This window comes from Scyliorhinus canicula, chromosome 10 (genome assembly GCF_902713615.1).
Source record: "Scyliorhinus canicula chromosome 10, sScyCan1.1, whole genome shotgun sequence".
Classification (NCBI taxonomy): Eukaryota; Metazoa; Chordata; class Chondrichthyes; order Carcharhiniformes; family Scyliorhinidae; genus Scyliorhinus; species Scyliorhinus canicula.
The window spans coordinates 116,101,281-116,128,872 of NC_052155.1; the positions used below are offsets into that span (position 1 = coordinate 116,101,281).

A 27,592-nucleotide genomic window follows, 5' to 3' on the forward strand; every position below is an offset into this window, starting at 1 on the left:
TCTTATCAGATAAAAGGGTAGGTGGTCTGTTATTAAAACCTGAGACAGCTGATTTGGATTACCAAAGGGAGAGTAACTATAGTTACTTGCTGATTCAGAATGTTAAGTAATATACAATTACCAGTACATTATCACTTACAGTTATAGTTCCGTTCCGGAAAAGTGCAACTTTAAGTGAATCAAATCACATTTTCCGGTTAGAAACAATGCAATAACTGTAATTGGGATCTGTATGACATTATTCACCAGAAAATAACATGAGTACATTATACTCTGCAAGCTGCATTACTTTCATTGCTAAATTCCTGTGTTGGTAAATGAAATAACTTTTAAAATAAAATAAATTTTAAAATCTAAAAGAAATACAGAATGGTAACTTTCTACCTATCTCCCACTCCCTGCCGATACTGCTTTCCAAACCTACCACTCGCCACACGTCCTGCCCTCCAAACCTCCTGGTCATTACGGACCCTTCCTCTCATTGACCCTCCAGTTCGTGGTCTCTCCCATTTCTTAACTAACATCTTACTGCTGATCCTCCAACTTGCGGCCCTTGCTGCTTCCTGACCCAACTTCTCACTGAAACTCCCACTCCCGACTCTCCTTCTGTAAGCAAGGGCTCTGGAGATGAGCAGTGAGAGACAAGAGGAGCAGCTTCAGCTTAAGTCTTTGGCTCAAACCACTTAAAAAAAGAAGAACTCTGTGGTATATTTAGCCTTGTATTTGGAAAGGAGGACGATGAATTGCATAGGGTTACTGGATTTTTGGATGTGCCTTGGAAATAAATAGTTACAGACTACAGTGGTGCACGGAGTCTGGGGATGCGACTGCAGTGAGGAATGGTGAAAATGTGCACAGCAGCCAGTGCTACGAAGCCAATTAAACTCATACCTGGGTTCCCATATTATTATATGCATTTACAAAAAACACTGATTTTTGACAGCTCCAGATTGGTGTTTCTGCACCATCAAGACTGGAATTTCATAATCCTGAAGCTCTACCTTTGGATCAGATCTGGATCTGGACCTTCCTTGAATGGGAATGCAGGTTTAGCAAGAAGAAACACTGACGGGGGGAGAGTCAAGGATTGGGAGGTTCGGCGAGAGGAAGGATCAGCAACAGGTTGGTTAGGGAGCAGGAGAAGCACCTCCAAAAAGCACTAATTGGGTCATGTTGGTTCAGTACAAAACTACTTTAAAATTAAACTCACTACACTAGATTACAGGACATATTAACTGATCAACATTAAAGTTAAACAACATAAAACGGGGTGACGTTAATAGTTGACTTCAGCTCCCAAGAGACTTAGCAATTATTATATTTTTTAAAATATTACTGCTTGGTGTTAAAGGCATCATACCATGAACTGACGATCAGAAGCAGATTAAATTCATCCTATCAAGGTTTGAGTTTCACCGTAACAAAACATTGCAAGATGTTTGATCACTGCAGTGTTGGGCTGGATTCTCCACTGCACGCCGCCAGTAGCAGAGTTCCTGATGGGACAGAGAATCCAGCATTGGGGCGGAAAATGGGATCAGCAACCATTTCCAATGCTCCAATCCCCTGCTGGCAGCAGCAGCGAGGTTCGTGCCCCATGCCAACAGGAGGATGCAAATGGGTCAAAATGAGCCTCTGAGCTGGGATTCACACGGACGTGGATTGGTACAAGTATTTGCCAGAGTGGCCCTTGCACAGTGCCCCCATAGTCCATTGGAGGGCCCCCTATCCCCACAATGCAAATCCTACCCACCCACCCCAGCCCCTCCCACCAAGGACCCCCAAACAGCAAATCCCACATAACAGGGAATCCCCCTCCCCCATAGCAGAGACCCCCAATAACAAGGAACTCCGCATAACAGGGAACCCCTCCACAGCAGAGAACTACCCCCTCTCCCATCAGTCACCCCTGCCTGGAAGCTAAAGAGCAGTAAGGCAGAAACAGTAAAAAAACAATCACAACTTTTTCATTCACCTGTGCCGTACACCTGCTGCCTCAGACAGATGTCTAGAAAGCAGCAGCTGTAACTTAATAAAAAGGCAAAACCACATCACAAGGCTTTAAATCCCCTCAGATCCTTTGATCTGCCAGACTTCTTTTCATTTCAAAGAGAAATAGCTTTTAGTAGCCTCTAATTAGCAGCTTTCAGACAGCCAGATGACTGGATTGTTTAACTTAATTTCCTTTCACGCTTGAATGGATCTCAAGTAGAATACTATAAAACTAACCCCACTGATTATGACACTTGGTTCATTGTACGGTGTCGGCACAGGCCCTTCCCCTCCTCTCTGGCTTCTGGAACAAATTCAGAGCTGCATTTATGCACTAGATGCATCAAAAAGACAGAATTTCTTACAATTAAGACTCCATGATTTCAGACACTCGGGGCTGGATTGTCCATCTGGGACACCATGGGCGCGACTCTCCGAGCCCCGCGCCGGAGAATCGGCGCAACCGCGCCACGCCGCCCCAAAGCCCGATTCTCCGAGGTGCGGAGAATCGGTGCCATTTACGCCGGTGCGTTTGGCGCGCTGTCGGTCGCAGGCCGCTGTCCGCGGATGGGCCGCTGATTCTCCGGCCCGGATGGGCTGAGCGGCTGCGTGAAAATGGCAGAATCCCGCCGGCGCCGTCCACACCCGGTCACTGCCGGCGGGAACTCTGCGCGAAGGGGGGGGAGCGGCCTGTGGGGCAGGGAACAGCGCTCCTTCACCCGGGGGGGGGGGGGATTCAATGTGGTCTGGCCCGCGATCGGGGCTCACCGATCGGTAGGCCGCCCCCCCCCCCCCCCCCCCCCCCAGGCCTACCTCCTTCCGCTTCTGGGCCCAGAACCACCACGCCATGTTGCGTCGGGGCCGGAACGTTGAATAAGTCCCCTGCTCATTCGCGAATTGGCGCAGCCCAACTGCGCATGCGCGGGTTGGTGCGGCGCCCATTTGGCACAGGGAAGGGAGGCTGGAGCATCGTGAACCGCTCCAGCGCCATGCTGGCGCCCTGTGGGGGCCAGAATCGGTTGTCCCCGCGCCTGTTTCGCGCCGTTGTGAAACGCGACGGCGTTCACGACGGTGCGAACACTTAGTCTCTATTTTGGAGAATCGCGCCTCATGTTCTCTGGCCCGAGCTGAATTGCCCCAGTTTTATGATCAGTTTTATGATATTCTTGGTGTCACCTAGCTGTCCGTCCCCCCCCTCCCCCCCCAACAAAGGTGCAACATGTGAGGACACTCCATTTGAAATGGATTGTTTGCTGCATGCTCATCATCTTTTTTAGATGGAAGGAAGCCAGGAAAACACAATAACTGTCTGGAAAAGGGATGAAAGAACTGCCACCAATACCATTCTGTGTTTAGCTGTCAAATGGGTGCCTGGAGCTGTGCACGGTAAACAATGTTAATTTTCTTCTTCCCTATGGTCGCTAAACAATAAGAACCCCTGAGAACTGATACACTCATCATATCTGAAAGTTACTAAGTATGAATTTAGGAGCAATGACTGGAAGGCCGTGAAATATGCACACTAATCAATGGTCTGCAAAGGCATGCTCACTTGTTAGCACTATTGCTATTAACCAGTATCAGAATAGTGATGCTGCTGAGTTAAAGCTATGTTCCTCTTTCCCAAAGTTAAAAATAAAACGCAATTCTACCTCTCCATATAGTACACACAAAATACCATTCCAACTTAATTACTGAGGTTAGGCTAACTGAAAAAGTGCAAAGAAAAAAGTTCTGAAACTTGCAGAATGTACGAACAATACCTTGATTCCAGAGAGCAAGAATGTTTTAGAAATTTTTGGAAACTGGAAATTGAACATAGTAAAACTACTTTGCTTGTATATTGAATTAATTTTCGCAGTATTTATATTTAATGGCTTCATAGTATAAAAATAATAATAATTGCATAAATAAGGTCTTGGAAACCACTTGGAAACACATGAGCTGTCAGAAGGCAGATTTCTAATTGTTCCAGCACTCTACTTTGAACTAGCCAAACCTTTTCATTAACTTTTCTTAGAGCAGCAACACAATAACTTGTAGGCAACAAACTAGATTTAAAATCATGAATAAAACAGTTAACCTTGATCTGCTGTGTTATTTTATACTGTTTTACCAACTAAAATTACAAAACTAATTATCATAGTGAGTTGCTCCTTTTAGCAAATGGTTGAGAGTGTTTCGATTAAATCACCATCTGAAATGTGAAACCGAGTTCTCTTCTTGCCCGAGACAATTCGGCAAGGGGAATACTCAATTATTTAAGTGATCTGTGAACTGTAATAGTTCAAAGCGAATACTGGATAGATTTGTGTTAATCCCTCTCATTTTCACTGTATTCAACAATTTTAAATTAAGAATGTTTTCTTGAAAACAGTTGTCACATACTTTTAGTGACTGATTGATTGTGTCATGGCATTACCTTGCATTATCTGAGAGTCTGGAAAAAGGGAGTGGGTGTAGGTGTAAATGACAGTGAATGGCTTGCATAAAACTTCCTCCTTCTTCAAAGAAAAGCTGAAGCAACTTCATGGAAGTGCCATCAAGTTGACAAATGGAAGCTGTACACTCCTGTGCCTCCCACTGAAATCCGACCCTTGATTTACACAATATCATCCTGTAAGGAATGTTTAACTACAGCGCTTAGTTTAAACTGATCTAAATTAGGTAATATAAGCTATTTATTAGACTCTCGATTTAAAAGTAAGAAAAACTGAAAAAGAACAATTTGTTCTGACTCCATTTGCAACCCTGTATTAAATATGGGTGCAATGCAAAGAGATTTTCAGTTTGAGGGTAATTAATAAGTTACAGGCCTCTGGCATGATATAAAAATTTAGTGAAGATAGAAATCTATTGCATTAGTGGTGATGGGCCAGAGAGGTACCAGATTTATGGCCCTCTTATAATAGACTTGATGTAGAGATGCCGGCGTTGGACTGGGGTGGGCACAGTAAGAAGTCTTACAATACCAGGTTAAAGTCCAACAAGTTTGTTTTGAATCACTAGCTTTCGAACTGCAGCTCCTTCATCAGGTAAGCGAAGAGGTAGGTTCCACAACCACATATGCGTGCGTGTTTTCGAGAAGCAATTATGTATAGCACTTGGGGCGAAGGGGATCAAAAGGGATATGGGGTGAAAGCGGGATTAGGCTATTGAGTCAGATAATCAGCATGATCATAATATAGGACATACGGTGCAGAAGGAGGCAATCGGCCCATCGAGTCTGCACTGGCCCACTTAAACCCTAATTTCCACCCTATTCCTGTAACCCGATAACCCCTCCTAACCTTTTTTGGTCACTAAGGGCAATTTATCATGGCCTGCACGTCTTTGGACTGTGGGAGGAAACCGGAGCACCTGGAGGAAACCCACGCAGACATGGGGAGAACGTGCAGACTACGCACAGTGACCCAAGCCGGGAATCGAACCTGGGACCCTGGCGCTGTGAAGCCACAGTGGTTATCAGTTGTGCAACTGTGCTGCCCATAATGAATGGTGGAACATGCTCGAATGGCCATATGGTCATCTCATGCTCCTATTTTCTACGTTTCTATGCATGTGTGTGATATTCTGTCACATGCTTTTACCTGGTCCAGGCTGATGAGGCAGCTGTCCACGCTCCTGTTCTACTGTATCCCCGAATAGCAGGAGGCTTATCAAGGCTGTAAGACTTCTTACTGTGCCCACCCCAGTCCAACGCCAGGTACAGGTCTGGTCCTGGTGGATCACTTATTCCAGAGAAAACTTGATCCAGTTGGCAATGACCTTGGCTAGAATTTTGTAATTCATGTTCAACAGTGATATGGTCGCCGTCTTCTGCTCGGATCTGATGCTGGTGTGCAGGCTAATGAACATTTGCAACCAGTTTGAACTGGCCTCAGGAGCCAAGGTTTACCTTGGCAAGAGGGAGGCTTTTTGGGAAATGGGCTGCTTGTTCCCTTGTCCCTTTCACCATCAGATCAGATTACCTGTAGGTGCTGGGGATATGGCTCGAAGTGATTGGGGCATGTACCAAAAACAGGAAGGAGTGTATTGTCAAGGTGAGGCAGAAACTGGGCATGTGGGAGCGATGCTCTCTCTCCATTGTGGGTAAGAACCTGGTCATCATGTGTGAGGTGCTCTCGATGTTGCTGTACTTGGCATCGGTCTGGCCCATACCCTGATCCTGCGCTGCAGCAGTCACCCGAGCCATCTTCAATTTCATCTGGCGATTAAAGGTAGATTGTGTCTGAAGAGGCACCATGAACAAATAAGGGAACATAGAACATAGAACAGTACAGCACAGTACAGGCCCTTCGGCCCACGATGTTGTGCCGAATTAGTCTGAAACTAAGATCAAATAAACCTTCTCCCAATCATTCTAGTGCACTCCAAATGCCTAACCAATAACCGCTTGAAGAAGAAACATACTTGGCGTTGCCCCCATCCTAATGGCCACCTATGTGTGCGACTGCATCAAGTCGTGTGTAGATCATCAGTACATAAACATTACGTTCTGAGGTTCTACCTGCCCCCAGTGTTGCAAGGGATGGGTCTGGCCATCTTGCTGCCGAATGCTCCAAGTAGTTGGACCGTGCCAAATCACCTGTCCCTCATGAGAAAATTTGTTCAGAAAAACACATTTTACCACAAATCAGCACATAACGTCCTCAAGGCCCTAAGGGAAAAAGAGATGATGGATCATGTTGGGTGGATCCTCAAACAGACTGTCAAAGTCATATGGCAGAACGCCCCATTGACAGAACTTTCAAACAAGTATCAAGACCGAGCTTGGCTGGCGGGACGTCTCTGCACAACTTCACTGGAAGCGGCTGCGGGAGTGGGGCGGTGAATGTGCTTTTCAAAGACAGTCTGGAGAGAAATGCATGTGGTATTTGTCGAGGTTCATCCTGAGCAGCTCTGTGACACGGGAGTCTGTGCTCCATGGGCTGTTTCCAGGGACACACACTAAGAAAAACATCAACTGTAGCTGAAGGATGCTGATTTTCCAGTGCAGAATTGTCCTTGACCGAGTGTTGCAGTCTAGAACATTCCAAGGTCCAGGACTATGTGCTGAGCAATGCACTCAAGCTTGGGCAGCAACCATCAAGGTGTAATGGGGAAAGGCCACTGTGTAAGGCCTTTCAGCTAATGTACAGCGAGGGTCTGGTATCCAAGTAAAACCCCTTGAACTGTGTGTTTAAGCCTAACTGTATGCAAGTGTATTTAAGCACCTCAGAGTGCAACATGACCAATGTGTATAGTGTCAACCGAATTATACTCCCTGAGACAAAAATATTGAAATGTTTGTAATGTTCTCATCATTGTGTTGAAGCACTACAGTGTACATCTTGATCTCTGGAGAAAACGTGAATATAATTACACTTTCTCGTTATGACAATTTGAAATGTTTTTTGATGCCCCAGATATTTCATGAAGTATATTTTTGCTAAATGAAATCTTTCGCTGGCTGTCTTGATGTCTGCTAATTTTTCTCCCTTGTGTTTCTCAGGTGAAGGGTGAAAGCAGCTTTACAATAATTCCTTTTTTTTACAACTGCCCTCCCCAATTCACCATTTTGTATCCCTGTTGTTTCCTGGGTGTTGGTAGTCAGAGGTTAGAACAACATTGCAATCAAGCTTAACTCCAGGCTCTGCTTACCAGCCTTCCGGACTCAGTAATTCCTAGTTGAAACGTTAGTTTGCCATTAGCCCTTTCATACCAATATGACTTGAGGTTATGAAGTAAATATCTGAAATTAGAAAACCTAATGCTGTTCAATTATTAAGTTTGGACTGCAACAGGTGCTATACCAGAGATAGCAAACGTTTGTGAATTGTACTTTTCATAATTTTATTTTTAACTGAACACGTTTAACATTTAAGCTGTTGCTTTTTAATTTTGACAGTTTTCCCTTCAGTCCAGTTAATAAAAGGGTCAATCGACTTGAAACATTAACTTTGTTTCTCTCGCGGGCAGCACAGTGGCCTAGTGGTTAGCACAACCGCCTCACGGCGCTGAGGTCCCAGGTTCGATCCCGGCTCTGGGTCACTGTCTGTGTGGAGTTTGCACATTCTCCCCGTGTCTGCGTGGGTTTCGCCCCCACAACCCAAAAACGTGCAGAGTAGGTGGATTGGCCACGCTAAATTGCCCCTTAATTAGAAAAAATAATTGGGTAATCTAAATTTAAAAAAAAACTTTGTTTCTCTCGCCACAGATGTTGCGAGACCTGCTGAGTTTATCCAGCATTTTCTGTTTTTATTTCCAAATAATAGTCTGACACACTGCAAAGCAAGGGTTTGTGTATGTGTGAGATCCAAACAAGGTTCATTTTACAGTGACGATATATTCAACCAAGTTGACAAAAACAAATCTTAAGTCCTTTAATCACAGTAATACCCTTGTCTAATAGTATCTTTATCCATATATAAATAAATAATGCTGAACATACACAGCAGGTCTGTCAACATTTGAAACAGAAAAAGCCGTTGGACATTTCAGACAGAAAGCCTTTGTCAGATCTGATTGAACACCGACAGGAGAACCCCTTTATAAGGCTAACCAAAACAAAAGGAGGAGGCGGGGCAGGGAGATCAGCAGGAAAAAGTCCACAGTACAAATATACTAACTTTGTAAGAGTTAGCTGCTCTCAGCCAGAGCAGAAGTACTGTTAGAATGGGCCTCACCACTGCAAGCTAGGGAAAGGAAAATAATTAGCCGAGGCTTTCAATTCTAATCATGATTCAATGACTCCAGATGGAATCTTTTTGCATTTTATATTCACTCTTGGGATAGGGACATTGCGAGCAAGGCTTTCTACTTCAAATGTCCAATGGTTTTCCCCTTCTTCAAATGTTGACAGACCTGCTGTGTATTTTCACCATTTAATTTTACTATCCTTCCCGAGTTGTCTTTGAGAAGGTGAGCCTCTTCAGATAGTAAGTATTAGATTTTGGGGACCGAATTTCACGCTCGGCATACACGCAAAATTGGCGGGCCAAGAACCGGATGTAGAGTCCCCTTCCAGGTGAGATCCGATCCTCAATGCAATTTCTCACTGGGTGGCCATATAAAACCAGATGAAACATGTTTTCCAGTTAGCCAGTTAGTGCGGGCAGCGCTGGGAACTAGTTGGGTGCCAGGTCCAATGGGGACCCAGCAGGCGGTTTAAAACTCAGTAGGCAGCACCCCAAGGCCTGCCAGGGGTTATGGGTAAGGCAGAGTGGGTTTTCTAAAACCAAAGAAAGAAGCATTGTGAGCACCTGTTTGCATGGAAGGTTGGAGGCCAAGTCCAGGGAGCACCCAGTCCCCCTGTTTCTCCAATGAATGCCTTGGGGATCTGGTGGCAGAGGTCAGTGACATTTTGATGTGCAGGGATGGTAAGAGGAGGCCACCGCATGTCATCAAGAAACCGTGGGCAGAGATTGCCATCAAGGCCCATGGGCACATTGTGGTAGCCACACATGGCTTCAGTGCACAAAAAGTTTTAACATCTGCGGTTGGCAAGGGTGAGCACAGAGATGGCATGGAATTGTGTGGAGATGTGTAGTTGGGTGGCCATTCCCTGTGACACTCAGGTGTCTAAGAGTGTGTGTGTTAACTGGCACTGAAGCCGATACTGCCAAGGTTGGAATGCCTACATGCTTGGCTTGAGTGCACTAAGGGTGGGAAGTGCCACTCTGATACACCCTACAACCTGGCTCTGCAAGCTGAAATAGCATTTCAGGTTAAGACAGCACTAATAACAAATGCTTTCTTCTCTCTCAGGAGAAGAGAAGCCATAATGCAGTGGAGCACAGAAGAATGGGTGGTGGGTTTCCCAATCTGCATGTCCTGACCCTCTACGAGATGAATGCATGGAGATGAATACCCCTGCGGAGCTCGTTCCGCTGGTTGTGGTGAGGAAGAGATCTCAATCAAGGTGCAAGTACAGTGAACGGTTGCGAGTGTAGCGGGGAGTGAAAACATTGTGGGGTCCTCTCATTTAAAATGGAAATGTCACAACAAGAGAGCCCATTGAAGCTCTAATCTAGATGGCACCATGCTGCAGTTCTCCATTGCTTCCTTAGTCCACCTCGCATGCACATTGACTATATGATGATATGTTATATTCCTCCTGCAGATGCATCATGAGCACAACATCGGCTTATCACAGTTGACATAATTTGTGTTCAATATTTTGAAGTTTCTGTATGATGTGGCCAGAATGTATTTTTTTGAAATGCATTGAAAATGACATAAAGATTGATTTTATTTTAATAAGCTGATTTGTCGTGATGGGTGCAATAGGTACCAGAAGCCACACAGGCTTGTACCTCTATTGCATAGTCCTGCAGATAAGCTATGGGGTTGGTCTCATCGCACAGTTGTTTGGTAAGGAGATAGTGCCATTGGCATGAGGTAGTTTGGAGGCCTAGCTGAAGGGTCGCAAGATAAAGGCATCCTTAGTGTCCCTGAGAGTTCCTCCATCTGCTGCCACGTGCTCATCATGTGCCTTCCCGGGAACCTCATCAGATCCATCAGGGTTATCCTCTGCAGTCTTTGGAGCTGCATTGCTATCCTCAGTCTCCAGTGAGTAGTCCCCTGCCAGAGCCAGATTGTGCAGAGCACAGCTTCCAAGACGACAGGCGTGACATACATTGGAGGGTATTGCAGTGCTCCCTGATTGATCCAGGCATCCAAAATGCACATCAAGCAACCCGATGGTCCTCTCCACCATCTCCCTTGTGGAGGTATGACCTCCTCTCCTTCTGTCCTTGGGTGCAGGAGTTGGGTCACGAGCTCTCTTTTCAAGAGATAGCTCTTGTCACCAAAGAGCCATCTGCCAATCCTGCAGAAGCCACCAACAGCCTTGGACACCTGAGTGTCGGAAGATGTAAGCATCATGTGAGTTGCCAGGGTAACATGTCTGAAGCGAGCATCAGTGACAAACATGACACTTGACTGTGTGCAGCTGATTGAGGTACACCACACTGATTCTCCCCACTGACCCCCAGAAAAAATCAGTGGGGTAGAAGCTGAGGGCCACTCTGACCTACAAAGCCACCCACACAGTGGAGGCAATTTCTGGCCCGAGCATCTGGCATTTGCTGTCACTGCATCCCCAGAGATATGGAGCCCCATTTGGCACTTGATTTGGACATGTTGAGGTAGTTGATGAGCTGCCTATTAACTCTAGCCACAGGGTGATGGCATGTCCTGCAGAGTCTACCATCGTGACCTCCCTGCTGGGACTGCACCAACTGAGCTTGTGCCTCTCCTCCCAACGGTCCCTCCCTGAGACGTTGTCCACGCTCACCTGGCCTCCACTCCCTCCTGACCCGCTCTTCCTCTTCAGAGGAGGTCCCATCAGCTGTGGATACTATCCTGTGCCTCCCAACTAAGGGCGCACTGTGCTGCAATCCTCAATTTAAGCTTCCAGAGACGATAATACCCTCAAATATAGCTTGGCAAGTTTAAAAAGCACCAGCAATCGAAAGGAAATCTGGCAAAACTCTGAACTATGACAGCAGCAAACTTGCAAATAAAATGGAAGTGAGGACCTTTTATCCTGCTCTTCGATGATAATTTTATAAAACGTGTTGCCCACCTGACCGTTTTGTTCATGCAATGAGCCTAAAATTGCATGGGGCAATGTAAAATGTTGGTGAATAGATTACTTATGATGCCTTAATTGTCCCTTTAATTGTCAGCAATCATGGCCGGGATTCTCCCCTACACGACGGGGCGGGGGGTCCCGGCGTAGCGGAGTGGCGCCAACCACTCCGGCGTCAGGCCTCCCCAAAAGGTGCGGAGAGGGGCTAGGCCTGCGCCGGAGTGGTTTCCGCCATGTGGACTGGCACCAAAACCGGTGCCAATGGCCTTTGACGCCTGCCGCCCGGCATCGGGGCTGGCCGAAAGGCCTTCGCCGGTCCGCGCATGCGCCGGTGCATCAGCGGCCGCTGACGTCACCACCGGCGCATGCGTGGTAGGGGGGTCTCTTCTGCCTCTGCCATGGTGGAGGGCGTGGCGGCGGCGGAAGAAAAAGAGTGCCCCCACGGCACTGGCCCGCCCGCCGATCGGTGGGACCCAATCGCCCCACGCCCCCCCCCCAGGACCCCGGGGGCCCGCTCGCGCCGCCAATCCCGCCGGCACCAGAGATGCTCCACTACCAGCCGGTGGGAGAGGCCTATCAGTGGCGGGACTTCGGCCCATCGCGGGCCGGAGAATCGCCGCGGGGGGCATGCTGATTGGCGCGGCGTGATTCCCACTCCCGCCGATTCCCGGGTGGTGGAGAATTCCGGCCACGGCGGGGGCGGGATTTACGCCGGCCCCGGGCGATTCCCCGACCCTGCGGGGGTCGGAGAATTCCGACCCATATCTCCAATTCCCGTGCACCCGCATGTGCAATGACTGGAAGACAAGATTGGAATTTGAATGTGTCAGGAGAGCCATAATCCTGGAACCTGGGTAGAGTTTGCAGCCCCTCGATTCTCTCTGATGCAGACCTGGAGGTCTTCCCGATCAAGGCCAGGGATAAGGGGGAAGTCCTTTTCCCACACGGTAGCAGGAGGCGGCCACCTACTCAAACCAAGCAGGCATGGATGTACATCGCTGACACATTGAGGGAAGAAGTGCAATCTGCAGAAGTCAGATTCGCTGTCACTAGAGGTTCAATGATCTGGCATGTTCTGTCAAGATGAGAGCTATACCCAGTGCTCAGGACAGGCCTATCTTCACCCTCCAGCAGACACACCAGCTGAGCAGTCTCAGGGCGTATGCTGGTCCTGACCTTGGGAAGAGTGTGTGTCCAGGGTGCTTCCTGGCTCTTCAGTGAGGCTCAGTACCAGATTGCTGCTGAAGACTTAGTCATCATTAATACATACAGCTCCGAATGAACAGCGGTGCCTCTCTTTTCTCCTTGCAGGAAAAATGAGCTAATAATGGCTAGAGAGGGTCCCCTATCTGCAAGCGATCACAGTGGGAGGAGGAAGAGATAGGAGCAATGGATACAACCATATTCGTGGAAGTCATACATGGTGAGATAGGACATTCATGGTGGAGATTGTTATCACTTTGCTCATTAAAGGGGAGCATTGCACTCCACCCCATCAGACAGTACAATGAACTTTAAGTTGCATTGGGAAGCCTCAGCAATGCAGAGCCACCTGCTTCAAAGACCTTTGAGTACATGAGCTCCTCCACTGAGTAAGTGCCTAACCTCATGGAAAGCCTTACGTGGCAGCACTTTGAAGATGCGTGAGAAGTATGCACTGGTGTTCAAATACCACATTAACATGCACTGGTCAGTGATGCTGATGGCATAGAGATAACTGAAGGGATGCAAACTGTGCCCCAACTGATGATCCACTCCAACCACCCTGAGCATCAGCTACGGACTGACAATGTTACCTAAGAAGATGAGGGTACCACCCCTTCACTGGGCACCATCACTATGTTCAACCTCCTTGACCCCTGTGACAGAGGGAGCATTTGCAATGCCCAGTGATCGAAGTTGCCCCCGAAATGTTCAGGTCGGCATGCAAATAATGACACTTGAAGACAGACATGTAAATCTCCTTTGATTACTGATGGGACAAGGAAAACGGTATGAAGTGGTGAAGGAGAGCAAGGTGACAGTGAAACATCTGGGCACTTATTCATCCTTCATTGATAACAAAAGTTTACATATTCCAGCCTGCCTTTTCAAAAGGTTAGCACAGGCAGCTAAGAGTTAGTTACATATGTGCCCATCCTCCTGGGTTAGACGGCTCAGTTGAAATGTCCCTGTATTAGAACACAGAATTTACAGTGCAGAAGGAGACCATTCGGCCCATCGAGTTTGCATCGGCCCATGTAACGAGCATCTCACTTAAGCCCCACACCTCCACCCCATACCCGTAACCCCACCTAACCTTTTCTGGACACTAAGGCCAATTTAGCATGGCCAATCCACCTAACCTGCATATCTTTGGACTGGGGGAGGAAACCGGAGCACCTGGAGGAAACCCACGCAGACAGGGGAGAACGTGCAGACTTCACACAGACAGTGACCCAAGCTGGGAATCGGACCTGGGACCCTGGTGCTGTGAAGCAACCATGCTAACCACTGTGCTCCTGTGCTGCCCTAAGGGCTGTTAATGGCAACCTGGTGAGAAACCTCGAACCCCCGCACGTGTCCTGGCCACCTTCTTGTGCAGGTGAAGCACTTTGATATTCTGCATCATCTTCCTCCACCTCCTCTTCTCCATTTCCTCTTATGAATTGTGACTTTCCAAAACCTCACCATCCTCAAGATCCACACTTCACTGGAGGGCCATGTTAAGGAGAGTGCAGCAGACCACCACAATGAACAAGACCAGTTGTACCCAGCATCGACCGAGGCAGCAGAAACAATGAAGGTGTACTCTGTCCAGTCAACCCTACAAAGGCCAACATCTGGGTGTTTGTGCCAAAACTGAAGAGCTGTCTCACAGACTAGTCAAGCAACAGCCTGACAGTCATATTCACTGAAACATGCCTCGCAGAAGTCCCAGATTCTTTCACCATCAGTCCTGGGTATGTCCTGTCCCCAGCAGAGGCACAGTGCTATCCAGTCAGGAGGAAGTGGCTCTGGGAGGCCTTAACATTGACTCTAGAGCCTCTGAAGTCTCAAGGTATCAGGTCAGACTTGGGCAAGGAAACCTCCTGCTGATTACCACTTACTGCCTTCCCTTAGCTGATGAAGGGGGAATTGTTGAACTCCACTTGGAAGAAGTGCTGAGGGTAGCAAGGGTACAGAAAGTACTATGGATGGGGAACGTAAAAGCTGATTATTAACAGTGGCTTGGTAGCACCACTAATAACCGGGCTAGTCATGGGTGAGGTGGATAAGTGGGTAATTGGGTCAGGGGATCGGTCAGGTGGGATTGAGGGTGGATGGCCAGTTTGGGAGGGTAGTCGAGTGATCGGGCTGTTGTCAGAGAGGTGTGAAATTTGGTGGTCAGGGATTGGTCAGGGGTTGGGAGTAGGGGGTTGGTCAGAGATGGGTGGTCGTGGGGGGTCGTTGGGTTGGATGGGTAGCTGCATGGTCGTTGGTTCAGGTCGTGGATGGTCAGGGAGTAGTTGACTTGGGTCAAGGGGGAAGTCGGTGGTCGGTAGGGTAGTTGAGTCAGGTAGAGGGAATAGTCAGATTAGGTCAATCGGGGGGGGGGGGGGGAGTTGGGAGGATGGGTAGGTGGTTAGGTCAGGTTGGGGGCAGTTGGATTGGATCGGGTGATTGAGGAGGCAGTTGTGTCATGTAGGGGGAGGTGGTTGGATCAGGTTGTGGGGGTAATAGAGTCCAGGAGGTTGTCCGGGGGTTGTTGGGTGAGGGGTTAGTTCGGTCTTTGAGGAGGGAGGTAATTTGGGGTTGTGGTGCTCAGTTGAGTTAACCCAGCTAACCACTGAATTAGGCCAGGTATTAAAGTGTCTAACATTTCCAGGGTAAATATGCAGGGAAATCCCTTGGCTCAGGGTTGGAGACATTCGCAGAGAGTCCCAGTTAGCAAACAATCAGCCAATCGGAAATTTATACTTCCCAGGCAATTTTCATGTATTTCTGTGCATCAGGATTTCCACAATGTCCTGAAGATGCGGAGACCAGAAAATTTGAGCCATAGAAATTACACACTGAGACTAGTTTTTCTGGGATAGAGCAACTACTGGAAATAACAGATTCCATCCAGTTTTCCTTGTCCAACATAAAACATCTTCAGGTGACAAATTTAATGCATCTGCACTGTCTGCTTTACACTGTTAGCTTTGATGACAGAATGCAATATTTAGCATTAATGGGCTAAAGATAAATAATATTTATTTAAAGATAAATATTTCCCTAAATTTCCACTCATGCATTCAAAATTCTGAAATGCAGCCTTGGCCCAACATTGAAACTAACAACTGTGTTCATAATATTAAAGCACAACAAAGATCTTCTGAGGTATGTACAGTTTCCCTGTGATTATACTCTTCAATAACATATAGATATTACTTTTGGATTTGCGCACTGTACAAGATATACTACTGAGTTTGGCACAACTACAAAAAAATAAACCTTTCTTCTCACAACAGACTTATTTTGTTATTGTTTTGTCTAACTAAAGTAATGGACTATCAGTAATGTTAACTGGAATACAGCCTTTAAAGAAAAAGACAGCTCATTCCAGAGTGAAAAAAGTTCAACAGCTGCTGACTTGGTGACATTAAGGACCCCATTGGAGGTGTCCTGCTGCACTAATGTCTCAGAAATGTGAAAAAGAAACTTCAAACAGTCTGCATTCAGTAGGCGGTAGAAGAGCTCACAACAGGGTTCATTTGAAGAGTAGTCCAGCAGTCACTCAGTCATGAATCAGAACTGTCAGTGACTAATAAACAGGTGTCAATGGTGCATGCAACAAACTTGAGCTATTTATTCCACTGAATATTCCTTTATGATTAAGCACTTTCGAGGATCGAATATTATCTTTGTGTTCTATACAATGATTAAAGAAAATGCTTAATCGTTACAGGCGGGTATAATAAATATACTGTACTATGTAGCCCCGATTTTAAATTGAAGACCCCAATCTTCAGCAAATGGAATGCTCCATAATTTTTTTGGGGGCGAGAGGGGGATTGTTGGTGGAGAGTGGGGGAGATGAATTAAATCCACTCATGAATGGAACTAGAGAAGAACAAATATGAAAAGGTGGTTTAATGATGCAGTGGTGCATGGGACCCACAATTTCACATATAGCAAGTATGAGGGAATCAGGTTTGGCCACTGCTCCCTTAGTGGCAAACAAACTTGGAACCATAGGAGGACTGCGAGGAGTTTGTCTTTGCATACTCTCACCACAGTTATTGTGTGGTGGAACAGTGGCTATCATTACTGCCTCACAGCGCCAGACACCCGGGTTCAATTCCTGCCTTGGTTTTTCTCTTTTTGTACTTAAAATTTTTTTTTAGCATACCCAATTCATTTTTGTCCAATTAAGGGGCAATTTAGTGTGATCAATCCACCTAACCAGGACATCTTTTGGTTGAGGGGGCGAAACCCATGCAAACACGACGAGGATGTGCAAACTCCACATGGCCAGTGACCCAGTGCCGGGATCGAACCTGGAACCTCGGCGCTGTGAGGCAGCAATGCTAACCACTGCGCCACCGTGCTGCCTTTCTCTTTTTGTACTTTTAGATTTGACTGTGATGTTTTGCCTTTATTTCTTTTGCTTGTTCTTGTTTGTACTGATTACTATGGACAATTTTTTACGAACATAAAAATTTGTTTTTGCTGTGTACTGCAGCAAACCAATTAAGAAACTATCAGGTTTGATAAATGATTCTTAAAATATTTTAGATGCTAATAGTCAGGATGATGATGAAGTACTAAAAGAGACCTCATATTTAAAGACATAAAAGAAACACCACCCCCCCCCCCCCCCCCCCCAACTTTCTAAATTCCTATGTACGATAACCCTGCTGGAAAGTGTGCACATGTAGATAGATGTCAGCTGATGAGAGGATGGGCTCAGCTACCACAGTTAAGTGAAATATGCCAATTATTTTTTCCTATCTTCCTCACCAAGAAGAAAAATGTTACTCTTGAAAATAAACCTTTATTCAACATTTGGTACACATCATGTTAACAGTGATCAGCTACATCATTGGCTAGGAGTTCCCCAATAACTGCAACCTCAGTGGAACATTCCAGTTCCTGCAGCATTTTGTGAAATGAGAGTTAGAATATGAATTGTGATGTAACACACTGTGCTCCAGTGCAGAATCCTATCATCCATTAGCTTGCTTTCTCAACTTACATGGTGAAATAGTTCATTAAGCTGATGACAGGAGACATGTAAGGACTAGATTGGCAAGTCCTCAAAAACAGGTATAGAGATTGCAATGAGTGGGGTGGCATGTTGGCACAGTGGTTAGCACTGCTGCCTCATAGTGGCAGGAACCCGGGTTCAATTCCAACCTCTGGTGACTGTGTCGAATTTGCACATTCTCCCGTCTTTCATAGGCTTCCCCTGGATGCTCCGGTTTCCTCCCACAGTCCAAAGATGTGCAGGCTAGATGGCTGGACCATGCAAAATTGCCCCTTAGTATCCAACAAAGTGGGGATTATAGGGATAAAGTGTGGAATTGGGCCTAGGAAAGATGCTCTTTCAGCCGGTCCATGCAGCCTGGTCTCCTTCTGCATTGTAGGGATTCTATGGATTGGGGAGATCAGGGATGGGATTCTCCATTCTCCAAAAAGAAAGAGGGTTTTCTTTTTATATGGAAAAACTAGACTTTTGAATAACTGCACTGGACTTTTTTTTAAAGTGTATACGTAGTGCTTTCCGGACAAATGTTCTTAAGTATTGGCAAAAATTGAACGTATGGATAAGACAGTAAAACATAATACAATATATTCAGGATGCACATGACCAATTAATTGCTTCCAAATGTGTAATTCATAGAATGAGCATAAACAGAAACTATTTTGATGATAAATCAATTGATTAACATTTCCTATAGATACCCTTTGTTTTTTAATGACTGGAAGAGTAGGTTCAGTCAAAGTAACCAGAAAATCCGGTGGGAAAATATTCTCGCACTGCTGAATAATCTATAGGTAATAAACTTTATGCCATAATTTCAAATAATATGTGGAACAAATTGTATCATGATTGCATGAAGTTGAATGGTTATTTTGTTTTATTGGAACAGGATTTGGGGGAAGAGGGATAACTTTTTATTGGGGCAATTTTCTATGCTTTCGGGCACCAATTGAACTTTAGCATTTTTCATGCAACACTAGTTTCAAAAGCCAGATATACTTAACAAATCATTTATCATCATAATGAAAATTGTTACTCATTTACAATATACAATGGTAAATCTATTAGCGGTAATGAAAAACCTTCAACTGAATATGAAGCCTTAGGATCATAATATATGAACACAATAGACCCTATCTTCTGTGGAGTTAATTTCATGCTTCAATAGGAATCAACAATGAATCGAGTCCTCCTACCTGAATGTTGGAATGAAACTGATGTTATCTTTATAGTACTTTACTGTAATGAATTCAGGAATAATAAGATTTCAATTCAGTTACATTTTCTACAATGTTTCCAACTCTGATGTAAACCAGCACTTTTGTCTACATACCAACTCTTCATAACCTCTCACTTGAATTTCATAAAAGCATTATCTTCTTCAAACCTAAATAGATTAATCTTTTACAACTAGTAGTAATACTAGTAGTAACTATTAAAATAAATAGATAGACAATTGGAAAAAAAAACTACCCTGTGTGGCCATGCATTGGGAGATTAAAACTCAAATTATAGTCTTTGCTAACTTATAGATTCCTGATGTTTCCTAACATTGTGTAGCAATCGGAAGGATAAAAAAAAGTCAAGGCTTCGTACTTCAGCGTTCCTCAGCAGGTGGGTAGACTATGAGGCCCTGATGGTATTTGTGGTCACCAGCCAGTCCTCTTAGTCTAGTTGGACGCATTAGGAAATGGAAATGAGAAATAAACCAATAAATTCAGTTTTAATATAGATTACATTTTTGGTTACCTGATCACGGCTAGCTTCAATGGAGCTTCCTATGCCATGAAATGTTATTTGCACAGGTGAAAGTGTCAGGTAGGTCATACATTCTTTGCCGTTCTGCATATCACTGTATTGCACCTAGAAGAAGAATAATACATAGTACAGGAAGTGAAACTACTGATTATATAAGCTCAAGGTTTATTTGCTTCAAGTAAAATATTATGGTGAAATCAGCATCAATTTTGCAGAAGTAAATTATGACTTACATTGTTAAATATAATAATATAACTGCAAAGTGTATAATATATATATCTCGGTTAAAATCATACAGGGTCTGAATGGTTTAACCCAGCTGAAGGCAAAAGGATGCAACAGAAAATAGTCCTGTGAGGTGCTCCTACATGTCACTGTTCTAACGTTGGTACAGACTAATCAACTCCCTCAGCATGCCATCAGTGATTATGAAACATTCTCAACTACCCGATTAATTACAGGATTTTATTACTTAATTTAAAGCAATTTCCTTTTGAATACAAATACAGGTATAATCAGCAATTATTAGTAAATGCCATACTTGTAACTTGTAAGTTTGGCATATTAAACATAAAGCACAAATTAATCATTTTGAATAGACTGTATGAAACTAGTCAAACAGCAATAATAAAAAATATATTGTACTGGAGAATTAAGCACAGCGGGTTAATGGGTACAACTTGGCAGACTCATCCTTCAATCCAAACAGAAATATAAAATTCCCTGATGCAGGGCATAGTGGCATTCCTTAATGGTTGAACATTTAACAATAAATTTATTTATGGTCATGTTTGTGGAAGGGAGGCTAAATGTTGACTATGAGCTAAAATTATACTGTTTAATTTTTGTAAATGGAAAAACTTTTGTTATTTCAAGTATTTTGTATAGGTGGTGAAGACTCGAACAGGTCTTTTGTTACATCATTTAATCAAACACTATCTGAACTGTTTACTCTCAATTTCATCAAACTGTTGTGCAAAGTAAGTGTAGTTCTATCGTGCTGGAAAGGATATGGATTGCACGTTGAAGACTGAAATAAATCTTGACAAAATGAATACTGTTTGAGCTGCTCATCAATATGTGCATGCTTCACAGCAATGAAATGAGCCACTGCACTTATTCTGATTAAATGCTACAGAAACGTGCATCTTTATTAATAGGAAAAACTTGCTATAATTACAGAATAGCTTTTTTTCCAATGGTAATATGTCCACATATAAAGAGTTATTTATTTGCAAAATAATGGTGCATTTATAATGTGGTACAGAAATAGTGGATATAAATCCAAATGTTGTGTGCATAATCTTAAACTTCAGGATCAAATTGTAAATGGTTCCTAAAATGCCCATCACTGCAACACACATTACATTTTTTCAAAGGAATTGATCAAGAATTATGTTATCATTTTAAATGGTTGTTGGCTGCAAATAGCTCTCTCCTGTGTCAAACAGCACATTTGTTCACCATTATTCTATAGATCACATGTTAAAAGGAAGTGGCGAAAAGGAAACCTAGTGAACACGGGCAAGCTCAGGGAGAGGTAGCATTCCATTCTTGCTCATAAACAGGAATAAGGCAGCTGGAAAATAAAATATTTCTATTTACGTATTCATTTTTGTTACTACTGTTCACATTTTAGCATTATTTTCTCTACTTCCGTCATCTCATGTTACTCAGCATTTCCAGGTCCCATAGTTGTGGTAAGGAAATGATAAACATAAGTTCAAATCCTCTGCCAACCTTCTATAAATTAATTGTGTATTTACAGTTTAGTCATATGTCAATCGCAAGGTTTGAGACATATCACAAACAGTTCCTAAAAATACTTCCCTAACAAGTGCCAACCCCCATTTTGTATTGCCATGTGATTTTTTAATTCTTTCATGGGATGTGGGTGTCACTCGCAAGGTCTACATTTGTTGCCTATCCCTCATTGCCCTGAAGAAGGTCTGACATTTTATTTAATATCGTACTTCCCTTGTCTCTTCCCACTACCAGTGTAAAGTATAATAGTGCTAATGTCCAAACTCCCACTTTTAAGTACAAGATTAATCTCACGAACCTTGGGCGGAATTCTCCGCTCCCGCGGAAAATCGCGAAGGCCGTCGTGAAATCGGCCGACTTTCACGACGGCCCGATACGCCCCACTCACAAGCTATTCACGCCCCGGAAATGGGCTAGGACCGGGGCCGCGGACCTCACGTGAAAAATTACGCCATGACCCTGCGACGCCCGAATGACAACCCGACGATGCCCACGTGACACCGCTCTGCGTCGTCAAAAGCCGCGAGTGAGCACAGCAACGGGAGGAGAAAGATGTCGGAGCCACGGAGGGCCGCCCCGAGGTTTGGAGAGGCAGATATTGAAGCGCTCCTGGATGAGGTGGAGCTGAGGAGGAGCATCATCTGCCCTAGAAGAGGGCGCCGCCACCCTGCCAGCGTAGTGCGACGGGCCTGGCGTGAGGTGGGCACTGTCGTGAGTGCAGTGGGGCAGACCCCTCGGTCTGGGGAGCAATGCAGGAAGAAGCTCCACGACCTCACCAGGGCTGCCAGGGTAAGTGCCAAGAGGGTGCCCCAGGTCACAACAATCCTTCCCCCCCCCCCCCATGTACTTAATCACCCACCTCCCCCGCTGGCACGAGGGGGAGGGGGGCAGAGTGAGTGGAGGGTGGTTTACCAAGTAGTCACAGACCCACATGAGCGCTGCGACCCCCTGGAGAGATGCAATGGTTTAGTTACAACTTGACCCCACAACCTTCTCCAATATGTGAACGCCCTGATGATACCTGCCGAATTGATGATCTATCTATGCCCCCCTTCACACTCTGCCCACTGGACGCCCCCCTTCACACTCTGCCCACTGGACACCCCCCCCCCATCCTCTGTCCCTTCACACTCTGCCCACTGGTCCCCCCCCCATCCTCTGTCCCTTCACACTCTGCCCACTGGTCCCCCCCCCCATCCTCTGTCCCTTCACACTCTGCTCACTGGACACTCCCCCCCCATCCTCTGTCCCTTCACACTCTGCTCACTGGACACTCCCCCCCCATCCTCTGTCCCTTCACACTCTGCTCACTGGACACTCCCCCCCCATCCTCTGTCCCTTCACACTCTGCCCACTGGTCCCCCCCCCCCCATCCTCTGTCCCTTCACACTCTGCTCACTGGACACCCCCCCCCCATCCTCTGTCCCTTCACACTCTGCCCACTGGACACCCCCCCCCCCCCCATCCTCTATCCCTTCACACTCTGCCCACTGAACACCCCCACCCCCCACCCCATCCTCTGTTCCTTCACTCTCCGCCCACTGGACCGTCCAACGCCCCGCCGAGCGTTTCTAAATAACCCCGTTTCATTCTCTTCCCAAGGACGTGCTGCCGAACAACAGGGCCATCTGCGTCCAGGCAAAGACGAGCACCTGCCACCACCACCACCACACCCAGGGCCGCACGCCAGAGGGTGCCGGGAGCACAGTCAGGGGTGCCATCTTCCCAAACAGATTCTGTGGAGCAGGAGGCGCAGAGGACGGTGACAGAGGGAGAGGGAGAAATGGGCCGTGAACGCCCTGCAGCCACTCATCAGTGGGCCGAGGACCCCGACGATATTTGTACAGATGAGGACCTCGAGCTTGCGGCACTGCTAGCTCCCACACCATCCCAGAGACACTCACCTCGGTTGGGCAATTCAGTGATGAGGCTCCCGGGTCACGGTCTGGTTCGCACAACACAGCTGAGCAGGTACAGCAGGTGGAGGTTGGAGCAGCCGAGGGCCTGGACTGTCGGAGGGCAGGCCAGGCCCAGCATCCAGCTGGCTCCCAGACGTTTCCTGGGTTCCTGGATTTACTTGACCCACCTGCACAGCCGATGCATCTCGAAACCCAGGGACACAATGACGGGATGAGGGCCGTCTTCCAGCAGCTGCAGACGCAGTTAGAGGAGTCGAACTGCTTCCAGGAGCAGGGAGTGGTGCCGCTCATGGCAGCCACCCAGGCCGACACCGCACGGGTGCCGTCCGCGGTCGAGGCAATGGGTGAAACGGTTTCGGCCATGGGTCAGGTTATGCAAGGCTTCATTTGCATGCGTCATCCTCGGCCCTGGACAGGGCTGCCCTCTCACAGGCAGCAATGCGCCAGAGCCAACATGACATTGCCGGCGCACTGCGGGCCTTGGCCGAGTCTCACCAGGCCATGGCCCAGTCGCAGCACGTCATGGCACAGTCTCAGCAGGAAATGGCACAGTCCCACCAGTCAGTTGCGGAGAGCATCAACTGCCCGACACACGTGCTGGATGGCGTCACGCACTCACAGGTTGAGGTTGCACAGTCCCTGGCGGGAATGACTCACTCCCTGGACTCCGTCTCTGCGAACCTTCGGACCCTGGTCGATACCGTTGCAGGCCTCCAGGACTGGCAGCACCAGGTGTCAGTAGGGCGAAGGGGCACCTCCCCGCTCGCACCTCCGTCCAAAAGTGAGGCCCGGGGGCCACCGGGCTCCCCGAGGGAGGAGGAGGTTTCGGGGCCCGTCCCATTAACTCCATCAAGGGACGTCCCGGGACGCTCGGCCTCCCCCCGTCCAATCCCTGGTGCATTGGGTGGGCAGCGGGCAGAGCAGGGTGGCACCACGTCATCCGAAACGCCCGCGGAGCAGTCTGGCCCATCAAGGCCGGGTCGCCCCAGGAAACGAGTGCCGACGGGGAGACATGTCGAAGGGGGCGATTCGCAGCAGTCCTCCTCCACTCCTGCTGTATCATCTGGGGAGTCACTTAGACGTAGTGGTAGGGCCCGTAAGGCAACGAAGAGGGACGCAAAGTAAGTTGGCACAGGTGAAGGGCACAGATTAGTTGTAGGGGCTAGGGCATCTGTAAACTATGTTAACCATTAAACTCACTGTTGCAACTAACTTGTAAGACTGTGTGATTTTTCCGTTGCCACAGGGATCGTGATGGTGACCGAGGGTCGCTGGGGTTGACGAGCGGTGAAACTTCGGTGCCGGGTGTGCAGTCCCTTACCCCCCCCAACCCCCTCCCACAGCTACCCCACGCGGGCACGTGATGGCGTGTCCCTGACGAACTCAGCGGCCACCGAGGTGGATGGTTCAGCTATTGCCATGAGTCAGACTTTGTCTAACGATTCTGAGTTCTCAGCTCATCGCAGAGCGGGCCGTCATCATTCAACATGGCACTGATCACACCCGCTGACACAGCCATCAATGTCGTGCCATGCCATTATGCCGCAGTGGTAAGGGTGATGTTGAACTGGAGCAGCGTACGCAGAGCGGGGTGTGTGTGTGTGTGTGTGTGTGTGTGTGTGGGTGGGGGGGGGGGGGGGTGGCGTTTGTGTGTTGACCGTCTGTGCGACTGGCGATGCAGGTGGTAGTGTTGGTGTTCAGCGGGTCCGTCGTGCAGCCTCCTGGGCATCACCAGCAGCCGGGTCCTGTCTGCGTGCTGCGCCCGCCACTCCACCAATCTCCTGCTCCATCTCCTCCTCTGTGCTGGCACCACTGCCAGTGGCTTCTCCCTCCGACTCCTCCAGCAGGGCATCTCCCCTCTGCACCGCGATGTTGTGCAGCGCACAGCAGACCACAACAATGCGAGCGACCCTGTCGGGCTGGTACTGCAGGGCCCCTCCAGAGCGGTCCAGGCACCTGAATCTCATCTTCAGGAGCCCAAGGCAGCGCTCCACCACACCCCTGGTTGCTGCATGGGCCTCGTTGTATTGGGTTTCCGCATTGGTCTGAGGCCTCCGTATAGGCGTCATCAGCCAAGACCTCAGTGGATAACCCGTCGCCCAGCAACCAGCCCCTCAGCCGGGGGGGCCGTCCCTCAAACATCGCAGGGATGTATGACTGCGCCAGAATGTAGGCGTCATGCACACTCCCTGGGAACCTTGCGCAGACGTTCATGATCCTCATGTGGGGGTCGCATACCACCTGGATATTCAAGGAGTATGTCCCCCTCCTGTTTGTGAAGACTTCCCTGTCCCCCCCCTGCAGGCGGGTGCATGGGGACGTGAACACAATCGATGACTCCCTGCACCATCGGTATCCCGGCCACGCTGGCAAATCCACGAGCTCGTGAATGTTGACTTGCTCGGTCCTCGGGAAAGGTGATGTAGCGGTCTGCGATGGCATAGAGGGCGTCGGTCACATCCCGGATGCACCTGTGCACCGATGACTGGGAGATCCCGGAGAGGTCCCCGCTCGGAGACTGGAAGGAGCCGGTTGCATAGAAGTTAAGAGCGACAATCACCTTGACGGCAACCGGGATCACGTGTCCTCCTCCCGTTCCACGTGGGGCGAGGTGCGCCATGAGGTGACAGATATGTGTCACCGTCTCTCTACTCAACCGGAGTCTCCACCTGCAGGTGATGTCCGGCATTGTCTGGAAAGAGATCCGGGCACGGTACACCCTCGGCCTCGGTCGTCGCCTCTGGCTGCACCCTCACTCTCTCCTCCTCCTCCCCCTTCCCCCCCCCCACCCACCCACCCCCCACCCCCTCCCCAATGCTGCTCAACGACTGGCAACTCCTCGGCCCTTCCCTCTGCTGCTGCAGCTGGCCCTGCATCCACTGCGGGTTGTGGCTGTGGACGCTGCTCCATCTCCAACTGCAGTGCAGCAGCCCCAACCACTGCGCTGAACATAGCCGTTCTGTTCGCAGACATTCTGCTAACCTACAGAAGGGTGGTGGGGGGCAGGGAAACGACATGTTAGATGGAGGTTACTGGACACCTCGGCAGCCGCCTGCCACGGGATACCTTTGTGTCCCGGTGGCCTGATCGCACTGCTAATATGCGGGCAGCCTAACCCCATGTCACTTTCTGCATCCAACGGGCATCCAACGTAAGCCACAGGGCAACCAGCGGCCGTGTCCTCGTGACCGTCATGCCATGGCAGGGCGGCTGACATTTTGTAACCGGGAGTGGACTAGTCACTCCCTCTCTCCCTCCCCCCTCCTCACCCTCCCTCCCTCCCCCTCCCCACCCTCCCTCCCTCCCCCTCCCCACCCTCCCTCTCCCCCTCCCCACTCTCTCCCCCTCCTCTCCCTCCTTCTCTCCCTCCCCCCTCCCTCACCCTCCCTCTCTCCCTCACACCCCCTCTCCCCACTCCCCCCCTCTTCTCCCTCCCTCTCCCCCCCCTTTCTTCCCCCGCCCCACTCTTCGCTGCCTTCTCGGGGCTGCCTTCCCCGGTCTGCCCAGACCCCGGCGGTCCGCTCACCTCCTCACTCCTCTCGTCAGCCAGTCGTACTGGTTGACGACTTTAAAAAGCAGGTGTGATAGCCGGCGTCATAACCTGGCGTCACGACATTGGGACATCGGCCCATCCGGACCGGAGAATAGCAGGGGGACAGATAGTCGGCTGTTTGGCTGTATCAGGGCGTTTGATGAGATTATCCGCGGGAAAACCGATGTAAACATTTTTCTCATTTGGGAGAATAGCGGGAGCGCGTCGGACCGGTGTCGCGTGGAAAACCGGCGCGGCCCGCTATTCTCCGAACCGGCGTGAGGTCGGAGAATCACGCCCCAACGCTGTCAGAGGAAAAAAGCTGAAACCCCAATTCATTAATAGCTCATCCCAGTACTGTTACTATGATTTTGAAGACAACAACAAAAAGACTTACAGACTGCCGATAACAATTGCATAACAGTTGAGTACTAAGTGATAAAGTGAAACCTGGAATGAAACTTGGTAATTTAAAAAATTACACGTAACATTGCTATTAGTTTGGGGGATATATTTCAAACCTTGAAACCTATTGGCCCCATTAAGGAGCTTTACAGAAAAAATACATCAGTTAAGAATTGCTGGTTAACAGGATAAGAAATTTTAATTGTTTTTCACTTTTTGTCATCTGTTGTCAGTATCATAGACAGCATATTAACATTCTACTGAAATGAAGACAATTAAGTAAGATGTTTTGAACACCAAAAGATTGCATCAAATGTATTCAAAGTAATTACTCCTACCATAATTAGAGCCATTTGAGTACAGAACACTTACTGTAAAGGCATGGGTGTTTTCTATTTTAAATGTAAGGTAACAAAAGGCAACAGATTCAATTG

At 47.8% G+C, this 27,592-nt stretch overlaps 1 protein-coding gene across 8 annotated transcripts in view; it reads right to left on the reverse strand.

Moving 5' to 3' along the window:
• Nucleotides 1–27,592, reverse strand: part of stau2 (staufen double-stranded RNA binding protein 2) — a 459,368-nt gene that overhangs the window by 89,992 nt on the left and 341,784 nt on the right. For 7 of the 8 annotated variants that reach the window (XM_038809615.1, XM_038809614.1, XM_038809617.1 and 4 more), the window contains one exon: nucleotides 19,530–19,643. In XM_038809615.1, coding sequence (XP_038665543.1) covers nucleotides 19,530–19,643 — 114 coding nt within the window. Of the gene's footprint in view, nucleotides 1–19,528; nucleotides 19,644–27,592 lie in introns of those variants that run through there. The other variant, XM_038809621.1, reaches the window with a different exon arrangement.